At 56.6% G+C, this 16,043-nt stretch overlaps 1 protein-coding gene across 3 annotated transcripts in view; it reads right to left on the bottom strand.

Annotated features, from left to right (window-relative positions):
• Nucleotides 1–2,510: 2,510 nt before the first annotated feature.
• The window catches only part of NECAB2 (N-terminal EF-hand calcium binding protein 2), a 42,054-nt gene continuing 28,521 nt past the window's right edge, over nt 2,511–16,043 (bottom strand). Inside the window, exons 6-13 of one of the 3 annotated variants that reach the window (XM_055413051.2) lie at nt 15,483–15,619; nt 12,972–13,090; nt 12,711–12,790; nt 9,541–9,594; nt 8,943–9,055; nt 5,327–5,404; nt 4,826–4,917; nt 2,511–3,199 (exon numbers count right to left, since the gene is read on the bottom strand). In XM_055413051.2, the coding sequence (XP_055269026.1) occupies nt 3,171–3,199; nt 4,826–4,917; nt 5,327–5,404; nt 8,943–9,055; nt 9,541–9,594; nt 12,711–12,790; nt 12,972–13,090; nt 15,483–15,619 (702 nt within the window). In that variant the 3' untranslated portion in view covers nt 2,511–3,170. Of the gene's footprint in view, nt 3,200–4,825; nt 4,918–5,326; nt 5,405–6,008; nt 9,056–9,540; nt 9,595–12,710; nt 12,791–12,971; nt 13,091–15,482; nt 15,620–16,043 lie in introns of those variants that run through there. The other 2 variants (XR_016035932.1, XR_016035931.1) reach the window with 2 other exon arrangements.

Below are 16,043 nucleotides of genomic sequence, written 5' to 3' on the forward strand. Positions count from 1 at the left end.
CCAGGGGGAAAAGGGAACGACCAAACACGTGGGTTCCCTGCAACGCAGGAGAGGATGGCAGAGAGGGGGCAGCCTGCCACTGATGCTGGAAGGGTGGGGGGCTCCTGGAGGGGTGATGAGGATCGCCCCCGGGTACCAGCGTCCCGTGTCTGACGGGCACAGATGGGGGTCCCATAGGACCGAGCCTCAGATCAGGCGTGATTGTGCAGGGCCGGGCTGCAGACAGACATGAGGCTGAGGTCTGTGCTCCGGGGGCAGGTCTGCGTCCCCTCCACACCGTGGGCCCCCTCTACCAGGGAAGCAGCGGCAGGATGGAGGGCTGGAGTGCATGCTCCAGCTCAGGGTGGTCCTAGCACGGGCTGTGGGTCTGGAACGTCTGGGCTGACGCCACCTGCCGCTTACCAGCCCTGTGACTTCAGCCAGACCCATCCCTACTCCCAACAGCCCTCACCCTCAGGTGACTGACCCAGGAAACCTCCGTGAGTGTGGTTCTGAGCCCTGGTGTCCTTCCTTGGAGCTGGGGCAGCCGCCTCCCCCTTCCCAACACTGGTCTTCGGCTTCCACCCTTTTCACTCCCCTTTGAAATGAAGCTGTGGGCAGCAACTCCCTCCCTGGATAGCAGTGAGGCTGAGCTGAGAGAGACCCACAGAGCCGGGCCCTAACCCTAAACGGGGTCCTGGTCCATCGATGGTGACACCCGTGCTGGCGTGTAGAGACCCTTCTGTCTCAAGTGACCGCTGTGAACAGGGCAGTCCAGGTGACATGTTCCGCTCGGAGTGGCCTGGGCTGCAGGGGGTCCATGCGTCCTGGGCAAGGGCCCTCCCAGTGGCTCAGGTGCCCCTGAGGGACCAGCCCAGACCCGAGGGGTAGCTTGTGCCCCACCAGAGTGGTGGTCGCACCACTCCCACAGCATGCTTAGGTCCTGAACTGGACACGAAGAACACAGGTGGTGAACATGTTTGGGCAAATGAGTTGACTGACTTTTTTAAAAAGAAATGAGATTTAGGTAACATAAAACATTTTGAAGCCGAGCCCCTCCACACTGCTGAGCATCTGGTTCCCAAAGGCCTTCCTGCACAGTCGCTGCCCCACAATCCCTCAGCTGCTTTCCACTTCTAGGGGTTTAACTCTTCCAGACATTCCCTGTGAATGGGGTTGTACCGACATGGCTGCCTTGCCCATAGGGTTAGGGTTTAGGGTTAGGGTTAGGTGCTGCAGCCTGGGCCAGGATGTCGTCCCTCCTGATGGCTGATCTGCAGTCCCCTGCACAGACGGGCCACACTCAGGAGTCCACTTACCCCCCACGCACACTTGTGTGTTCCGCCTTCTGGCTCATGTGTGAACACATGGGCACAGGACCCTGCTTCACTGTGTTGGTTCTTTGGGGCCTCGAACACCCCCGGGGTGGAGCTGTGGGGTCGTGTGGCAACTCCATGTCCAGCTGTTGGGGGGACATGTATTAATCTGGGGCCTTTGCTCCCCGCCCGCCTACACTGGGTGCGAGGTGGTCAGGGGGCAGGGCGGGCACAGACGGCGGCCCTGGATGCTCCGGGTTTGCTGCCTGCCTTTTGGGGTCTCGGGTTCCCCGCCTGCCCATCCCAGGACAACACAGGAAGCAGCAAGGGCACCCGGCCCCGGAGGCCAGAGTGATTGGAGGCTCTCGCACCTTTTTGGGTGGGTGGGTGGTTGTCTGCTCTCTTTGGAGCCTGCTTCTCCTGTGCGGAACCTGAGGCGGTGCCAAGTGCCCGTGGCTGCAGTCAGCACAGATCTGCGTGATGGGAGGGCTCGGACAGGGGCAGGCCCAGGTAACAGGGGCTCCTCAGCTGTACCTCCAAGAGCCCCGACCCCTAAGGATACTGTTGCTGAAACAGCAGAGTGGTTCGGAGCAGTCCGGGCGCCAGGGAGGTGTGTGTGGTGGCTCTTACAGGGACGCCCCGCAGCAGCCTTGGTGCAAGCCAGGCAGCTCCTGGTCTCCAGAGGAGGGGTCTCCCCCACTTTCCCAGGTAAGAAAACAGAGGCTGAAGGAGGCTGGCTGCAGGGACGCAACTGGGAGTTGAGTCTGCACTTCACCCTTCCATCAAGGCCCCGTGGTTGCACTGGTTTTGCATGAGGCTCTGGTGTCAAGCCCTGGGAGGCTGTGTGAGGGGGACCCGTGGCTTCACAGCTCCCCGGCCGCCTGAGGAGGCAGAGCCACCCCCCGGCAGTGGCGGCTTTAGTGACAGCACCGGTCCCAGCCGGGGCTGCAGAGACCAGACCTGGTCCCGCCGTGAGGGTGCCACGGCCCAGCTCCAGGGCCGTCTGTCTCCTCCCAGCTCCCCCATCCTCGTGCCTGGCAGTTCTGCCTCCTCTAGGAAAGGGACGCAGGGCCCTCTCCTTTCCTGACCCCTGAGACTTCTGTATCCTGCTGCTCTCCTGCAACTCAGCCAGGGAGACAGAGGGGAAGTCACAGAGCGTCCAGAGTTGGGTTTGAATGAAGTCTGGGGGCTGGCCTTCTGTCTGGCCAGAACAGCAAATTCACAGTGTGCAGTGAGAGACCGTGTCCAGTCAGGTCTGGTCTCTGCCCTCAGCGGTGATGGCCTCTAGGAACCTGGAATGTCCCCCCTGACACAAGGTGGGGTGACTTGGCTCAGGTTTCATGGCTAATAAAGTGGTTTCCCTCCCAGCTGTCACAGAAAATGGAACACACACACAGTTGTCCCCAATGGGAGTTTATTTGGTGCTCGTCCCGGGCGGTTGTTTGCCCAGCAGGACACTGCTCTGTGGGGTCTACTGCCGCCTGCGGGCTCAGCCCAGGCCTAGGGTGGGCACTACAGGGTCTTGGCCCCCTACCACGTGGAGGAGTGGCAATCAGGGAGAGTGAGGGAGAGGCGGGTGGGGACTGGTCATGCGTGGCTGTCTGCTGGTGGTGGTGGGGGGGGCGTGCCTCCCGTCACCACCGCCCTCCAGTGTCAGCAGGGCCCCGGCAGCTCAGACGCTGCTCTGCCGCCAAGGGTGGGGCAGGGGGGTTGCCAGGGGAGGGGTGCGCCTTCACTTTGAACAGCGGGAAGAGACACTTATTTGGAAGTATACTGAAAAGACAGCTAGTATACCAAAGTTTCTAGAAAAGAATAGACATCCTTTGTCAGAGGGAGCAGGGTGGCAGACTCATCTGTGGGACCTCGGGGAGGCGGTCAGTCACGGCCCAGGGTGCACCAAGCAGCTGAAGAAGAAGAGAGATGGGTTTATGGGGGGTGGGGGGGCAAGAAGCAGGTCCTGCCTCTGCTCAGGGTGGAAAAGCGATGTCTGTAGTCCCTCCTGCATCTGGTGCCCACTCTGGGCAGGGCAGGCCTGTGGGAAGGCAGAGTGAGGCGCCCCAGGGGTGCTTGCTGGTTGTCCCCCCCACCAGTGGCAAATCACATATCCGAGGAGCAGACTTGCCTTTAAATTGCCCGTATGCCCATTTGAAAAAGTAAATGTAAACTTTCCAGGCGTGAACTTGGCTTTCCAGTGCGGCCTGGTAAAGCCGACTTGACAGAGGAGCCCCTAATTCAGCGACAGAAGAAACTGAAGTCTGGTTAAAGGAGACGTGCAGGGAAAAGTATCTGTGAATAAAATTGCTCTTGTGTCTGTAATTTTGTACCTGCTGCTCCAGTAGCTCAGTATTTTCTGGAGCTAACATCTAAATTGGCTCCATTCAAAAACTGGAGTACCATTTAGAGCTGTCAGCCCTGGAGGAAGGTGTGCGCCGCATTCTCGCAGGTGGGTGGCCGGCGGCCTGTTTAGCTGATGGGTGCTTTAAAACTCGCCTGTAGCCCAACAGCAAGGAAGTGAGGGGGAGACTTATCTAGACCGTTAGCGCATTAGATTCTTGGCCCTGGAGTTCTGTGAAACCCTTGGGGGAGGGAAGGTGATGCTGGGGAAGAAATGGGGGTTAAATTATGTAGAAGGGGTTGTTCACAGCTTCTCCTCTCCCAGAGCCAGGACAACTGTCTTACCTGTGCCAGGCAGGCCCTCGTTCACCAGCTGCGCCATCCAGTCAAGGGCAGCTTTACATGAAACGGGGCCATAGCTATTTCGCATGTTTGACTTTCAACAGGTACAAAAATGGTTTCAGATTTTGTTAGATTTCCGAAAAACGCACAGTGTCGGAACTTCACATTTTATCTACCTGTTGTTCACTCACCAAGTCGTGTCCGACTCTTGGCGACTCCATGGACTGCACTAGGCTTCCCTGTCTCTCACCATCCCCCGGAGTTTGCCCAAGATTTTATATGCCAGTATTTGGCAGTATTTTATAGGAACCATAGTTCTTGGTGGCTACATATGTATATATAATAAACTATGTAATATATACACACACATATCTGCATCTGTGATTTTTTTTGTATACTAAGTACTGTTTCAATGTTACAATCATTTTTAGAGTTATTGTAATGAGTATCATGTGTTCTCAAATCTGGTGCCCAGGGCCCCAGCCTTCCTGCCTCGAGGACCCTCTCTGTTGAGCACTCACTCCTGGACTACACTTCCTAGGAGCTGAGAGAACAGAAGGCTTCCTGGGTGGCTCAGTGGTAAGGAACCCGCCTGCTAAAGCAGGAGACACAGGTTCGATCCCTGGGTCAAGAAGATTCCCCTGGAGAAGGAAATGGCAACCCACTCCAGTATTCCTGCCTGGAGAATCCCACAGTCCATGAGGTCACAGAATCAGGCACGACTGGGCGACAGAACACCAACCAGAGAACAGAAGAGTCTGTGACGGCCTGGGTCTTGGTGCGGTCGCTTCTGCCAGGCCTGAGGTGTCCCTGCTCCCCCACCCCGTGGCTGCCCCAGACCTCCTCCCCAGTACCTGGCACGGAGATCCGGGAGAAGGCCTCAGGCTGGCTCAGCGTGTCCACCTTGACGTGCTGGAACGCCTTGCACACTGGGCTCTGTAGGTGCCTGCAACCCAGGGGGAGGCCCGTGAGCTCCTGGGGGTTGGAGCGGGGTCTGAGTCTGAACCTGGGCTGGGGGCTCTGACAGCAGTCAGCCAAGCTCAGGGGCCAGAGCCTTCATGGGAAGGTAAGAAAGCCTGGCATGACTGCTGGGGCCCCAAGGGTAGAATAGCCTGGTTCTCGCCTCCCTGTGAGCAGACTTAAACAAGAGAACTTTCTGGATTTTCATCCTTGGGCAGCAGTTTCTAAACAGGAGCACCCTTGGCCTCAGCTCCCAGAGCTGGCGAGGAACCTGGATTCAGAGCCCAGATGAAGGGGTGGAGGACCAGCCTTCTGAGTGGTGGATGCCGCTGGGACCCCAACGCCTCACCCACCTCCATGGGCTGGAAGCCGGAGAGCATGTGTGCCAGGCCTACCTCTTCCACTCCTCCTCTGTCTCCCAGAACTCATAGACCACGAAGGTAACGCCATCCGCCAGCCTCACGGCAGCAATGCTGCAAGAGGAAAGGCCGGAGTCAGTGGCCACACCTCCCAGGGTGCAGAGAGGGCCCCACAGGCCCATCTCCACCACTGCCTTGCCCTGCCCACAAACGAGCCCAGACTGGGCGCCCAGAGCCAGGAAATAGGTTCCCAAAAGCCGTGGTCCAGGACAGGGTCCTCTGGGAACACGCTTCCTTTCTGATCAGAACCCCCAGGACTGCAACCTGGTCTGAGAGCTGCATGCACAGCTCTGCGTCTGGAGCGAGGCCTGGCCCGTACAGTGCCCAGCGCGTGGCTGTTGAATGAATTCTAATGAAATGCCTTTTTTTAAAAGGCCTTTTTAATCATTAAAAAAAAAAACCTTTTTTTTCTAATCTGTAACATCCATCTTTATTAGAAACAGATTTTTAAATACATGACAAATACAGGCTTTCTATGATTAAAAAAAACCTAACAACTTAAAATGAAAAGTAGTATCAATTGAAAAAAGATCTTGAAAACATACCAGTTTAGAGAATAACTTTTTTTCTATCTGGTAAACCATTCTGTGATAAAAATCTGATATAAAGAGAATTTCTACTATGTTAATAAAAGTTATGTGAGGCACTATAAACTTACTGATTTTGTTTTCTTTCCAGATTATCTCCAAGATCAGATGACGTTATAATTTAAAGAAACCTGATAGCAAAGTTATTGACTATTAAGTCATTATTCATAACATCAACAATTTTATACAAATACTGGGTAAAGTTTTTTTGTACAACTGGGAAAAGAAACCACATTTTCTATTTCTTTTCTAGACATGTTTTGCATGAAGGCAAAATAATTATTTAAATCTTGTTTTTCTTTGCCATGAAGGTTCTTCAAAAAAGGCTTTTCAAATAACTACATTAGCCATATTTTCATAGCTGTATTCTAATTTTAAGTGTGTTAAATAATTGATCAAGAGAAGAATATGGTCAAAAAGGTACCCAGGGAATCATCATTGAGAAAAAGAAAAAAATTTTTTCCTGGAACATAAACAGAACATAAAAGTTTCTTCCATGATGTGGGATTGTTAGGGGATAAATTTCATAAGGTCGAATCAAACCCCTTCTCACGATTTCAAGTTCTACATAGCTTAAGGACCAAACTAACATGCTGTGAAAAACAATATGGCAAGTTACCTGGCGTACAAACTTAAGATTCTCTAAATGATAAAGGTTACCCATGGGGGAAACTATCAGATTTACTTCAAAGCAGCTAAACCTTCTTTTATCCAGGTGTATATATAAGCAACATTCCATACCATTAAACACTTGCTCCTTTTTGAAATATTTTGGCTTCTAGCACATCAGTCTTCTAACTTCTAGCTCAAAAACCTACCTTTAAAAATAAAAGCATCTTCCACGGTGTCCTCTGTAATCGTCTCATTTAATCCTTAGAAACAGGCCGGGCCGGAGTTCCAGGCCACTCCTGCCTTCCCCATCTGAGACGCAGGACACTCACCTTGTTCCAGACGGACAAACCCAGGCTGGGGGCTGGAGCAACGGCAGGGGGCGGGGGTGGGCTCTAAGAACGTGGCGACCAGGGCAGGGTGGGGGAAGAGAGGGTGGACCAGCCTCCGAGATCACAGCGCCATCGCCTCTGGCCAGCTCTCCCTGCGCCTCTTCCCCATGCCCTCAGCAGCACAGAGCCCCCAGCATCCCTCGGAGAGGGGACGCCCATTGCTTGCGGCGTCTGCTGTATAATCACAGCAGCTCCAGGTTCTGCCACTCAGGATGGAAACAGGGCTGCTAATTGCATCATTACTTCATTACCTCCAGCCTGAAGTTACCTGCCAGCTGCGGCTCCTATCTCGACGATGGGATGTGCTCGGGCCTGCGTGCCACCTGGTCATCAGGGGGACCCTGGCCCTGCCCAGAGGTGGCCTCGCTCGTTACAGCCCTTCCCGCTGTGGACAGAGGTCACCAAGGGATGGGCTTCATCTCCGTTTGGTAATTGCAGCGCACAGAAAAGCAATTATAGTGCTTATGTTTGCTTGGCTGACACACTGGTTTCAGGGGCACAGGGTGAGGCCTCTGGCTGGTAGGACACAGCAGGCAGGCTTGGGATGCACGGAGGACACACAGTCATGCAACAAACAGGATGCCCTAGTATGTGCTGTCTCCAGCCTGCCTGCCCAGCTGTGGGCCCTCTTCTTCCACGTTTTCTCCCGTGACGAGTGCAAGGCTCTGGTGGCCCTGGGTGACACCTGGACACCCACCACCCCCAGGGTCCCCCAACTTGTACACCGGCACCTCGAATGTAATGGCATCTGGAGTGCAATATGGCCCAAAGGCCTGTGTGAGCCCCAGCCCACTCACCTGATACTCTGCGTCGTCTACAGTTCAGCCTGCGTCCCCACCCCCAACCCTTATCACCCCACCCCGACCCCAGCGAGTTTCTGAAGCCAAAGAATCTCAGACTCCAGCTGGCCTCCTCTTTTTACAGCCCGCCTCCCATCCTGGCTGTGGGCTTGTCCGGTCAGCCCCACTCCGAAACAGGTCCCAGCTCTGCCCACGTCGTGCCAAGGGCCAGTCCCCTCTCCCTAGCTGCCCAGCTGCACGTCCGTCCAGACGCCATGCGTCCTTATACAAGGGAGGAGGCAGGACTGGGCCCCGCTCCGGCCTCAGCATCTCCCCTGTGGTGCCTGATACCTGGAATGCGCAGGGCCTGCCTATCTGCCCCCCGCCCCATCTCACCCACCACCCCTGGGTCACCCCGTGGAGCCACACTCTGTCATGTGTTCCTAGACACACTCCCCTCACTGCCACCCCGGGTCTGGGCGGGTGGGGCATCATTATTCAGGCCTCAGCACCCAGCAGCCCCTTTCTGAAGACCCCCACCCTGTTCCTGGCCTCCGCAGCACCCGCCGCCAACCGGAATCATCTGCCCCCATCCCGCCACCAGGAATTAGCGCTCAGCAACAGCAGCAGCCTGAGTCACGCTGCACCCTCAGGCCTGGCCCCCGCCCCCCACTTCACCAGGAAGCAGGTGGAGGCACATGTGCTCAGGAGGGACAGAAGTCAGCTGGGGGGGGAGCATAGAATGGAGATGGGAAACATGCGTGGAGCCCACAGCTGCTGTCCTCCAGTGGGCCACTGCCAGGAGAGGAGGGAGCCTAGCAGCTTGTGCCAACAGCCCTTGGGGACACCCCCAGCTGGACGCAGGCCTTGGCAGCAGAGACTGCAGGCAGGGGGCCCTGAGGAGCAGCCATGACAGTAAGCAGGGCAGCTAACACAGTGGGCACTGGGGCCAGTCCCCGCCCAACGCCCCCCGCAGTGCATCGCTCCACTGAGGCCTCCGACCACCCAGTTAGTGGTCCTCTACAGATGAGCAAGCTGAGGTCAGGGAGACAAAGTCACTTGCCAGATTTGCACAGCAAGGAAGAGCCCGAGCGAGGACTTGCCCCTGGCTCCTGTAACCACCCCGCTAGATGTGTGGCTGGCATCTGGGGTGTTCTCAGGGACAAGGCTGCTCGGGCCCTGGGCCTCCACCCCCAGGCCAGGCCCTGGCCTGCGGCTTACTCACTGGAAGCAGGTCCTGGCCCCGGCGGTGCCCCGCACGTACTGGCGCAGAGAGTCCAGGAAGTCGCCCAGCTGCTCGGGGCACACGGCCATCTCCTGCCGGACCAGCTGCAGGTGCTGCGGGCCACAGGACCCGTGAGCCATCCCCTCTCCCAGGACCCCACCCGGCCGCGGGGGGCACACCCTGGACCCAGCAGCCTCCCCAGGACAGGACACCTTGGTCAGAATAAACCCGACCCCCCAACCCCACTACACACACTCGTCATCTCTGTCATGAAAACTGGCGACAAATGAACTAAAAGCAGCAGTCCCTCACAAGGGCTGAAGAACAAAGGGGTTTAGAGAAGCTCGAGAGAGACTGCAAGGCTCCGGGGCCAAGACACAACAGAATGAATGGTCTGCAGAACTGTTTGTGGTTGAATCAGTGTCTGCTGATGACGTCGCTCCCGGCCAGAGAACACCCCCGGTAGGAGAGGGAGGCCACCTGCCGGGGCTGCACATCCCCCTGTGCTGGTCCGGGTTGGGGGGTGGGGGTGTCAGGGACACTGAGCCACCTGCATCTTGAGTCTCAGCCCAGGAGGGGCGAGGAGGGGGGTCCTCACCATGTTGGTACCTTCTTCGTCCGAGAGATGCTGCTGAAGGTCAAACCAAAGGGTCTGCAATGATAAAGCATGAAGAGAGGCTGGAGACTGAGGCCCTCTCTGCCCGGGAGGCTTCCAGGACCACCACCACAAGGACACAGCACCAGAGGGCTCCAGCCCCTCCAATTCGAGGTTCCAGGGACCCTTGAGTCCCGGGGCTGGTGGCAGCTCCCAGGGCCAGCCCTCTCTGGGCAGGGCTCAGCCCACAGTGCTGGCTCAGGGGGTACCCAGGAAGTCAGGCTGGAAAGCCATCTGAGGCACAGATTCCGTCTGGCTGTGGCACCAGATCCCAGAGGCCAAGGAGACCTCCTGCAAAGAACATAGAGGCGGCTCCGTTTTGCTGAGCCCAGAAGACTGGGGGGTTGCCACACCTGCTGGCAACAGACTGCCTGACCTCTGAGTTACCCCTGACCTGGGCCTCAGGAATATAACGGTCTGAATGAGGTAGTCTGTGCTCGCTGGGCTTTACACTAGCTCTCAGGTAACCCTCCAGACTCTCAGGTAGAGGCTGCCCCACTGTCAGCACTGCGGAAGCAAGGAGCCCATGCAGCCCCCTTCTGACCCCGTGCTGGGGACTGCCGCAGTGCCTAGCACCTCCATTTCAGAGCAGAGAACCCAAGGGCCGCAGGAGCTGGGCCAGGCTCCGAGCCCAAGTTTGAGTGCCCCCTCCCCCCGATCCACAGAATCCTTTAACTTGGGCTCCCCAACAGATGCCACCTTTGTACCCTCCCTGTCCATCTTCCAAGAGGAAAGCTGTGTCCCTGGCACAGGGTGTGTGTGTGTCTGTCTTCTCTACACAAGCTTGTGTATGAGGAGTGTTGCCTGCTGTTAGAGAAAACAGAGTAGCAGATATACAAGTCCATGACCTGAGCGGTCACCACCTTGAAATTCTTATTAATGTTGGAACCAGGGACCCCGTCAATACATGGCCTGTCCCAGAGAGGTGCTGACTTTCCAGGGACGCAGGGTGTGGATGTGGTGTAGTGGGCTCCTGGAGAGCAGGGGCTGCGATTCGCCCCGGAGGTTTCTCCTGGCGGGCAGGGCCACGTGAGGGTGAAGATGAAGCAGAGATGAGGGGAGGGATGGCGGCACCCACGTCTGCGTCCTCCTCTCCCTACCTCGCCTGCGCGGGAGCCCAGGCCCGGCCAGCAGGGCTCAGGCTGTTCCGTGGAGGGCGGGGCCTAGCTCCTGCTTGCGGCCCGGGGCCAATCAGAGGCCGGAAGAGGCCCGCCCCGTCTCCAGGACGCCCAGGTGCTCCTTGGTTTCCAGCCAGCTGGTTGTTAAGGCGACTGGGGCGCTAAAAATAAGCTTCAAAGAGCCTCCCTCTGGGGGCGCCCGCCGAGTTGTTATGACAACCAGGCCTCAGGTCCCGCCGAGTCTTTCCTACCGCTCCCACCAAGTAGCCGGCTTTGCGGGGGGTGGGGTGGAGGGGAGCGGAGATCCCTGCGGCCTGCAGGTGGGCTCACTGCCTCCCCCCTCGGACTCCCCCCCAAGTCTGGGCCTCAGCCTCCTCCTGAGGAGCCCCACCCAGCGCCCTCACGGATCCCTCAGAACTAACCCACAAAACCATCAAAACACTATTTTTCTTTTGCCCTTTTGCAAAAGATATAGAAGTTTCAGAAAAGCAGAAATGTAAAATTGCCACTGTGACCCTACAGCCCAGAGAGATCCGTTATCTTGGTTCAGGTAGATATACAGGTATGGTATGTGTGCATATGTATAAAGGTTCTGGTATCAGTATGTCTCATAATAATGGCGAAATAGCAGTGCTAATAGTAAATGCTAACTAAGCGGTAAGCTCTGTGCTAAGCCATTAAGATATTTCATCTAATCCTCACAACGACCCTGTGAGAGGCACCATTCTGATTATCTTCTCTATGGTTAGGGGAGGACTCTGAGGCGCAGTGGAGATGATGGCACCCCACTCCAGTACTCTTGCCTGGAAAATCCCATGGGCGGAGGAGCCTGGTAGGCTGGGGTCGCGAAGAGTCAGACACGACTGAGCGACTTCACTTTCACTTTTCACTTTCATGCATTGGAGAAGGAAATGGCAACCCACTCCAGTGTTCTTGCCTGGAGAATCCCAGGGATGGGGGAGCCTGGTGGGCTGCCGTCTATGGGGTCGCACAGAGTCGGACACGACTGAAGCAACTTAGCAGCAGCAGCAGCAGCTGAGGCTCAGAGAGGGTAAGTCACTGGCCCAAGGTCACACAGCTGTTAAGTGGTATAGCCAGGATACAAATACAGGCAGGCTGGTACCAGTGCCTACTGGTAAACCTTAACTGTTTGTTCTCTTTCTTCCAATAAATGGTCATTGTTATGGGCTGAATTGTGTTCCCCCCAAATTCATATGTTGAATTCCCAACCCCCACTGCTGCAAAACGTGACTGTATTTGCAGACAGGACATTTGAAGAGTGACTGCGTGAGAATAAGGTCACACGGGTGGGCCCTAATCCAGTATGACGGATGTCCTTACAAGAACCAGGACAGAGACACATGGCTGTCTATACGCCCCAGAGGAAGGCTGCAGGAGGCACCAGCCCTGCCGGCATCCTGATTCCAGTCTCCATGTGTCAGAGGATAAGCGCCTAGGTTTGAGCCCCTGGCCTGTAGTCCATGGCTCCGGCAGCCCTGAGACCAGCACAGTCGGGTCCCGAGTACCTACTGAGTCAGGAAACACTCTCTGAAATCATGATTCCATTTTCCATCACTTGCGGACGGGCCACGTTACATTTAAAACGCTTCACACTGCTGGTCACTCTCACCTCTCCTGGACGTCACCATCCCTCAGCCGCCACTATGCCAGGTCTGGGCTGCCACCTGCCCAGACCACCCGAGGCCTTACAGCCTCCTTTACCCTCAGTCCCCTTGCCGCCCACTCTCTGCTCCTCGGCAACCCCCTCCTGGCTGCCCACCCACTCTCACAGCTCCTCTTCCCTAGGCCCCATACAAGTACAAGGGTCATGTTCCTGGGGTCTCCCCTTAGTCCATACCAGCCCCCAACCCTGGCCAGGGGCATTAAGGTTCCCTGACTTCCTCTTGTAAGCTACAGGCTAACTCCGCCCTCCCTGGGGGGCTGGGAGGGTGGGGGGGGGATGGAGGGATGGATGCAGGGGCTCGGCAGGCCCACCTTGTTCTCCAGCCGTCTAATGAGCCCCGCCAGCCTGCTGATCTGGGCATCCAGGCCATCCTCCTTGGGGTCCGAGGTGCCTGGGAAAGAGGAACAGAGATGCTGATGGGGACAGGGCAAGGCCGGAGCAGGAGCACACCCTCCCCCGGACGGAGGACTCCCAGTCCCTGTGGGAGGCCCAAGCCCCATTGGGGCCACTCTCAGAAGTCCTCCCGGGACCCCCCAGTCAGTGCCCCCAACCCTGGGCCACCACTCTCTCACCAGGCGGGAAGCTCTTTCCTTGCTCCACAGCCATAAGCTTGTGGTTGGGGGCGTAGGGGGGAGTTGGGCTCCCGGACCAGGTCTCCACTGCGCCGTGGCTGGGCCGGCTGTGGTTCTGTCTGCAAAGCGGGTGGGGAACGTATGCCGTGAGGGGGGCCGCAGGGCCCTGACTGCTCGGAGCAGCTCTGACCAACACTCAGCACCAACTGTGGGGCTGAGACGTGCACAGAACTCCCGGAAGCCCCATCCCTTGAGCTGCACATGGTGGCTGCTGTCTCACAAGGACGCTGCCCGCTGGTGGGGCTGGGATCTGAACTCAGATCCTTTTTGGGAACCCAGACCCTGTGCCCAGGAGGTTCCGTTCCAGGTTCCAGGGCCTGCGAGGCTGAGCCAGGCCCCCACCTCCCTGCGGCTCACAGCTCTCCCTCACCCACCCTGCCTGCCTCCTGGTCCTGTGTTCAGAGGCCTCTGGGGTCGGGGCCTGGGTTTGCTAACAAGCCCCCTCTCCAAGAAACGAAGCCGTAGGACTCAGTCGAGAGCGGGCATCTAACAGGACAAAAATCCACGATCCTGGTTCAGCCTGGCCCTGTGCCCTGCCCCAACCCCACCTGCCACGCACACTGATGTGCATGGACCAGCACCCCTGACGCACAGCCCACCAAACGCCATGCCTGGCACGCAGGAGGGACTCGACAAATGCCCAAACCCCTACGTGCAAAAATGCTAGAAAAGTCACTGTGAACACACAAATACACATGCCCGTGTGCATGGCCAACACGCCGTGCCCAGCGTGGCTGTCGTTCGCTCCAGAATCTGCCTCCTGTGAACCGGAAAGCCCAGCAGCCTCTCCCTCTGTGCCGAGGCGCTGACCAACCCCCATCCTCCGGGGGAGGAGAAAGGCTGGCAGAGTCTTGGAGGTGTCAGTCCTGGGACCTCTACAAACCAGCAGCGAATGAAACATGGCCCATGGACCATGAGTGGGTGCAGTGGGGGTCCCCCAGGGACGGGCCGCTGGCTCGAATACGGGTCACGCCGTCCCCAGGGCTAGGAAACAGGGTGGCTGGGGGGGCCCTGCAGCTGAGAGCTGGGACAGCTGAGGTTTGGGGGGGTTAGAGGTGGGGGTGCACAGGAAGCAGATGTATATTCCCATCATCCCTACATGAGGTTTGGGGAGGGAGGCAGGTGTAACGGCTGACACGGGGGACAGCCGACTCGTGGGGGGACGGCTGACTTGTGGGGGGATGGCAAAGCGCAGGGAATCAGCTCTAATAGAGTGTGCAGCGCTCCATCTGATCTGTGACAGAAAGGAAGCCGCAGGTTTTTTAATCAAGATAGTGATGATAAAGGATGAAGGAAATCTATGTGACAGGAAATCCCCTTAACCTTGGAGACCTTCTGAATCACGAGATTGATTACGGATGCAGAGTCCAGGGCTTGGCTCCCAGGGACCCTAATCCCAGATGGCGTTGCCAGGGCCCAGGACTCTGCATCTTGCATTTCCCAGGGGACTGGGCTGTAGGCCCTCAGAGCAAACATGTTTTGTGAACAGCATCACTGAGCACCTTTGCAACCACAGTGGATTGGGACGAATCCCCATCCAGGACCAGCATCCCGCCGTGCCAGGAGATGCCAGGCTCAGTAAAGCTCAGGCACCTGGCAGCTGCGCCCATCTGTTCCTATGGCTTTTTTAAAAAAAATATTTATTTGGCTTCACCGGGTCTTAGCTGTGGCATAGGGGATCTAGTTGCCTGACCAGAGATTGAACCTGGGCCCCCTGCATTGGGAGCGCAGAGTTGTAGCCACTGGACCCCCAGGGAAGCCCCTGTTTCTGTGTCTTGTCTTCTACTTTGCCTCAGGAACATCAGCTATTCAGGGAAGAAAGAGCACAGAAGAGCTGATCTGAACTTGGGACAGCAAATGCCCCCCACGTGGCCCCTAGGGGCTGGCCCTGCCAGCCGGAAGGAGACTACTCCTCTCCGGACTCCAGGCTCATCGCCCCAAAATGGGGGGACCCCAGGTGTTTTCCATGTTCTCAAGGACCCACAAACAGGGCCTTAAATAATACTAACTAACCTCAGGAAAAAACCCACTCCATTTCACTGCTGTTCAATCTTTCTGAGGTGGTGATTTGATGCTACTGTGTTTTCAACTCCCATCTACCATCTCACAGCCTCTAAGCAAACAGGGAGCAGGTCGAGGGGTCTGAGCACCAACAGGGCTTATTTTTATAGTCATGGTATTTTTCATTACAGCATGAAATAACTTGTTTTCCAATGGTGGTAATAACCACTACAGTTTCCTAATTCCCAGGTTTTTAAAAATGAGCCCAACAGTGGAATAGTTTTAGATCAACAACAACGTGAAGAGGTAGGTATACAATTGTCTCCACATAACAGGTGGGAAAGTGGAGGCAAGAGAGAGGCAGCAGCTTGCCCAAGGCCGCCCAGCCCCCAGGCACATGCCCGTCCCCACCATGCAGCAGGCTGGCACAGCTCACTCCCGACCGCGCACCGGATCTGGCTGGTCTGCTCTTCGATGGCCTCCACCGCGCTCTCCACTGAGCTCAGCAGGGACTGGATCTGATTGGCCGTCTCCTTCAGGAGGAAGCGCGTCACAAACTGGTCCACGTTGCTCCCGCCCTCATATACCTGTGGAGGTAAGGGAGGGGGCACAGAGGGAAAGGGGTTGACAAGGGATCTGATACACCGGCTTGGGGTCACCCTCCCAGGGTTCCTGCAGGAAGGCAGGGGCCACAGACTCAGAGCCCAAGGTTTGAGCCACAACAGAAATCACAGTATCTACAATACTGCATTGAGGATGGAAAGGCAGAAGGTATATAAAATGCTCAGCACTGTGCCTGTCACATAGCAAATGCTCTGTGAACAGCAGCTGCTCTGATAAAGATGACAACAGTGACGACAGTGCTGGTGAAGGTGATGGTGGCGGCAGTGGTGATTATAGTAACGACGGTGGTGGCCACTTCTATTCAGCATAGTATTGGAAGTCTAGCCACAGCCATCAGACAAGAAAAAGAAAAGGTATCCAAAATGGAAGGGAAGGGGGAAAGCTGTC

Source organism: Moschus berezovskii, chromosome 22, assembly GCF_049115385.1.
Source record: "Moschus berezovskii isolate FMDL1 chromosome 22, NW_MosBer_1.0, whole genome shotgun sequence".
In the NCBI taxonomy this organism is placed as follows: Eukaryota; Metazoa; Chordata; class Mammalia; order Artiodactyla; family Moschidae; genus Moschus; species Moschus berezovskii.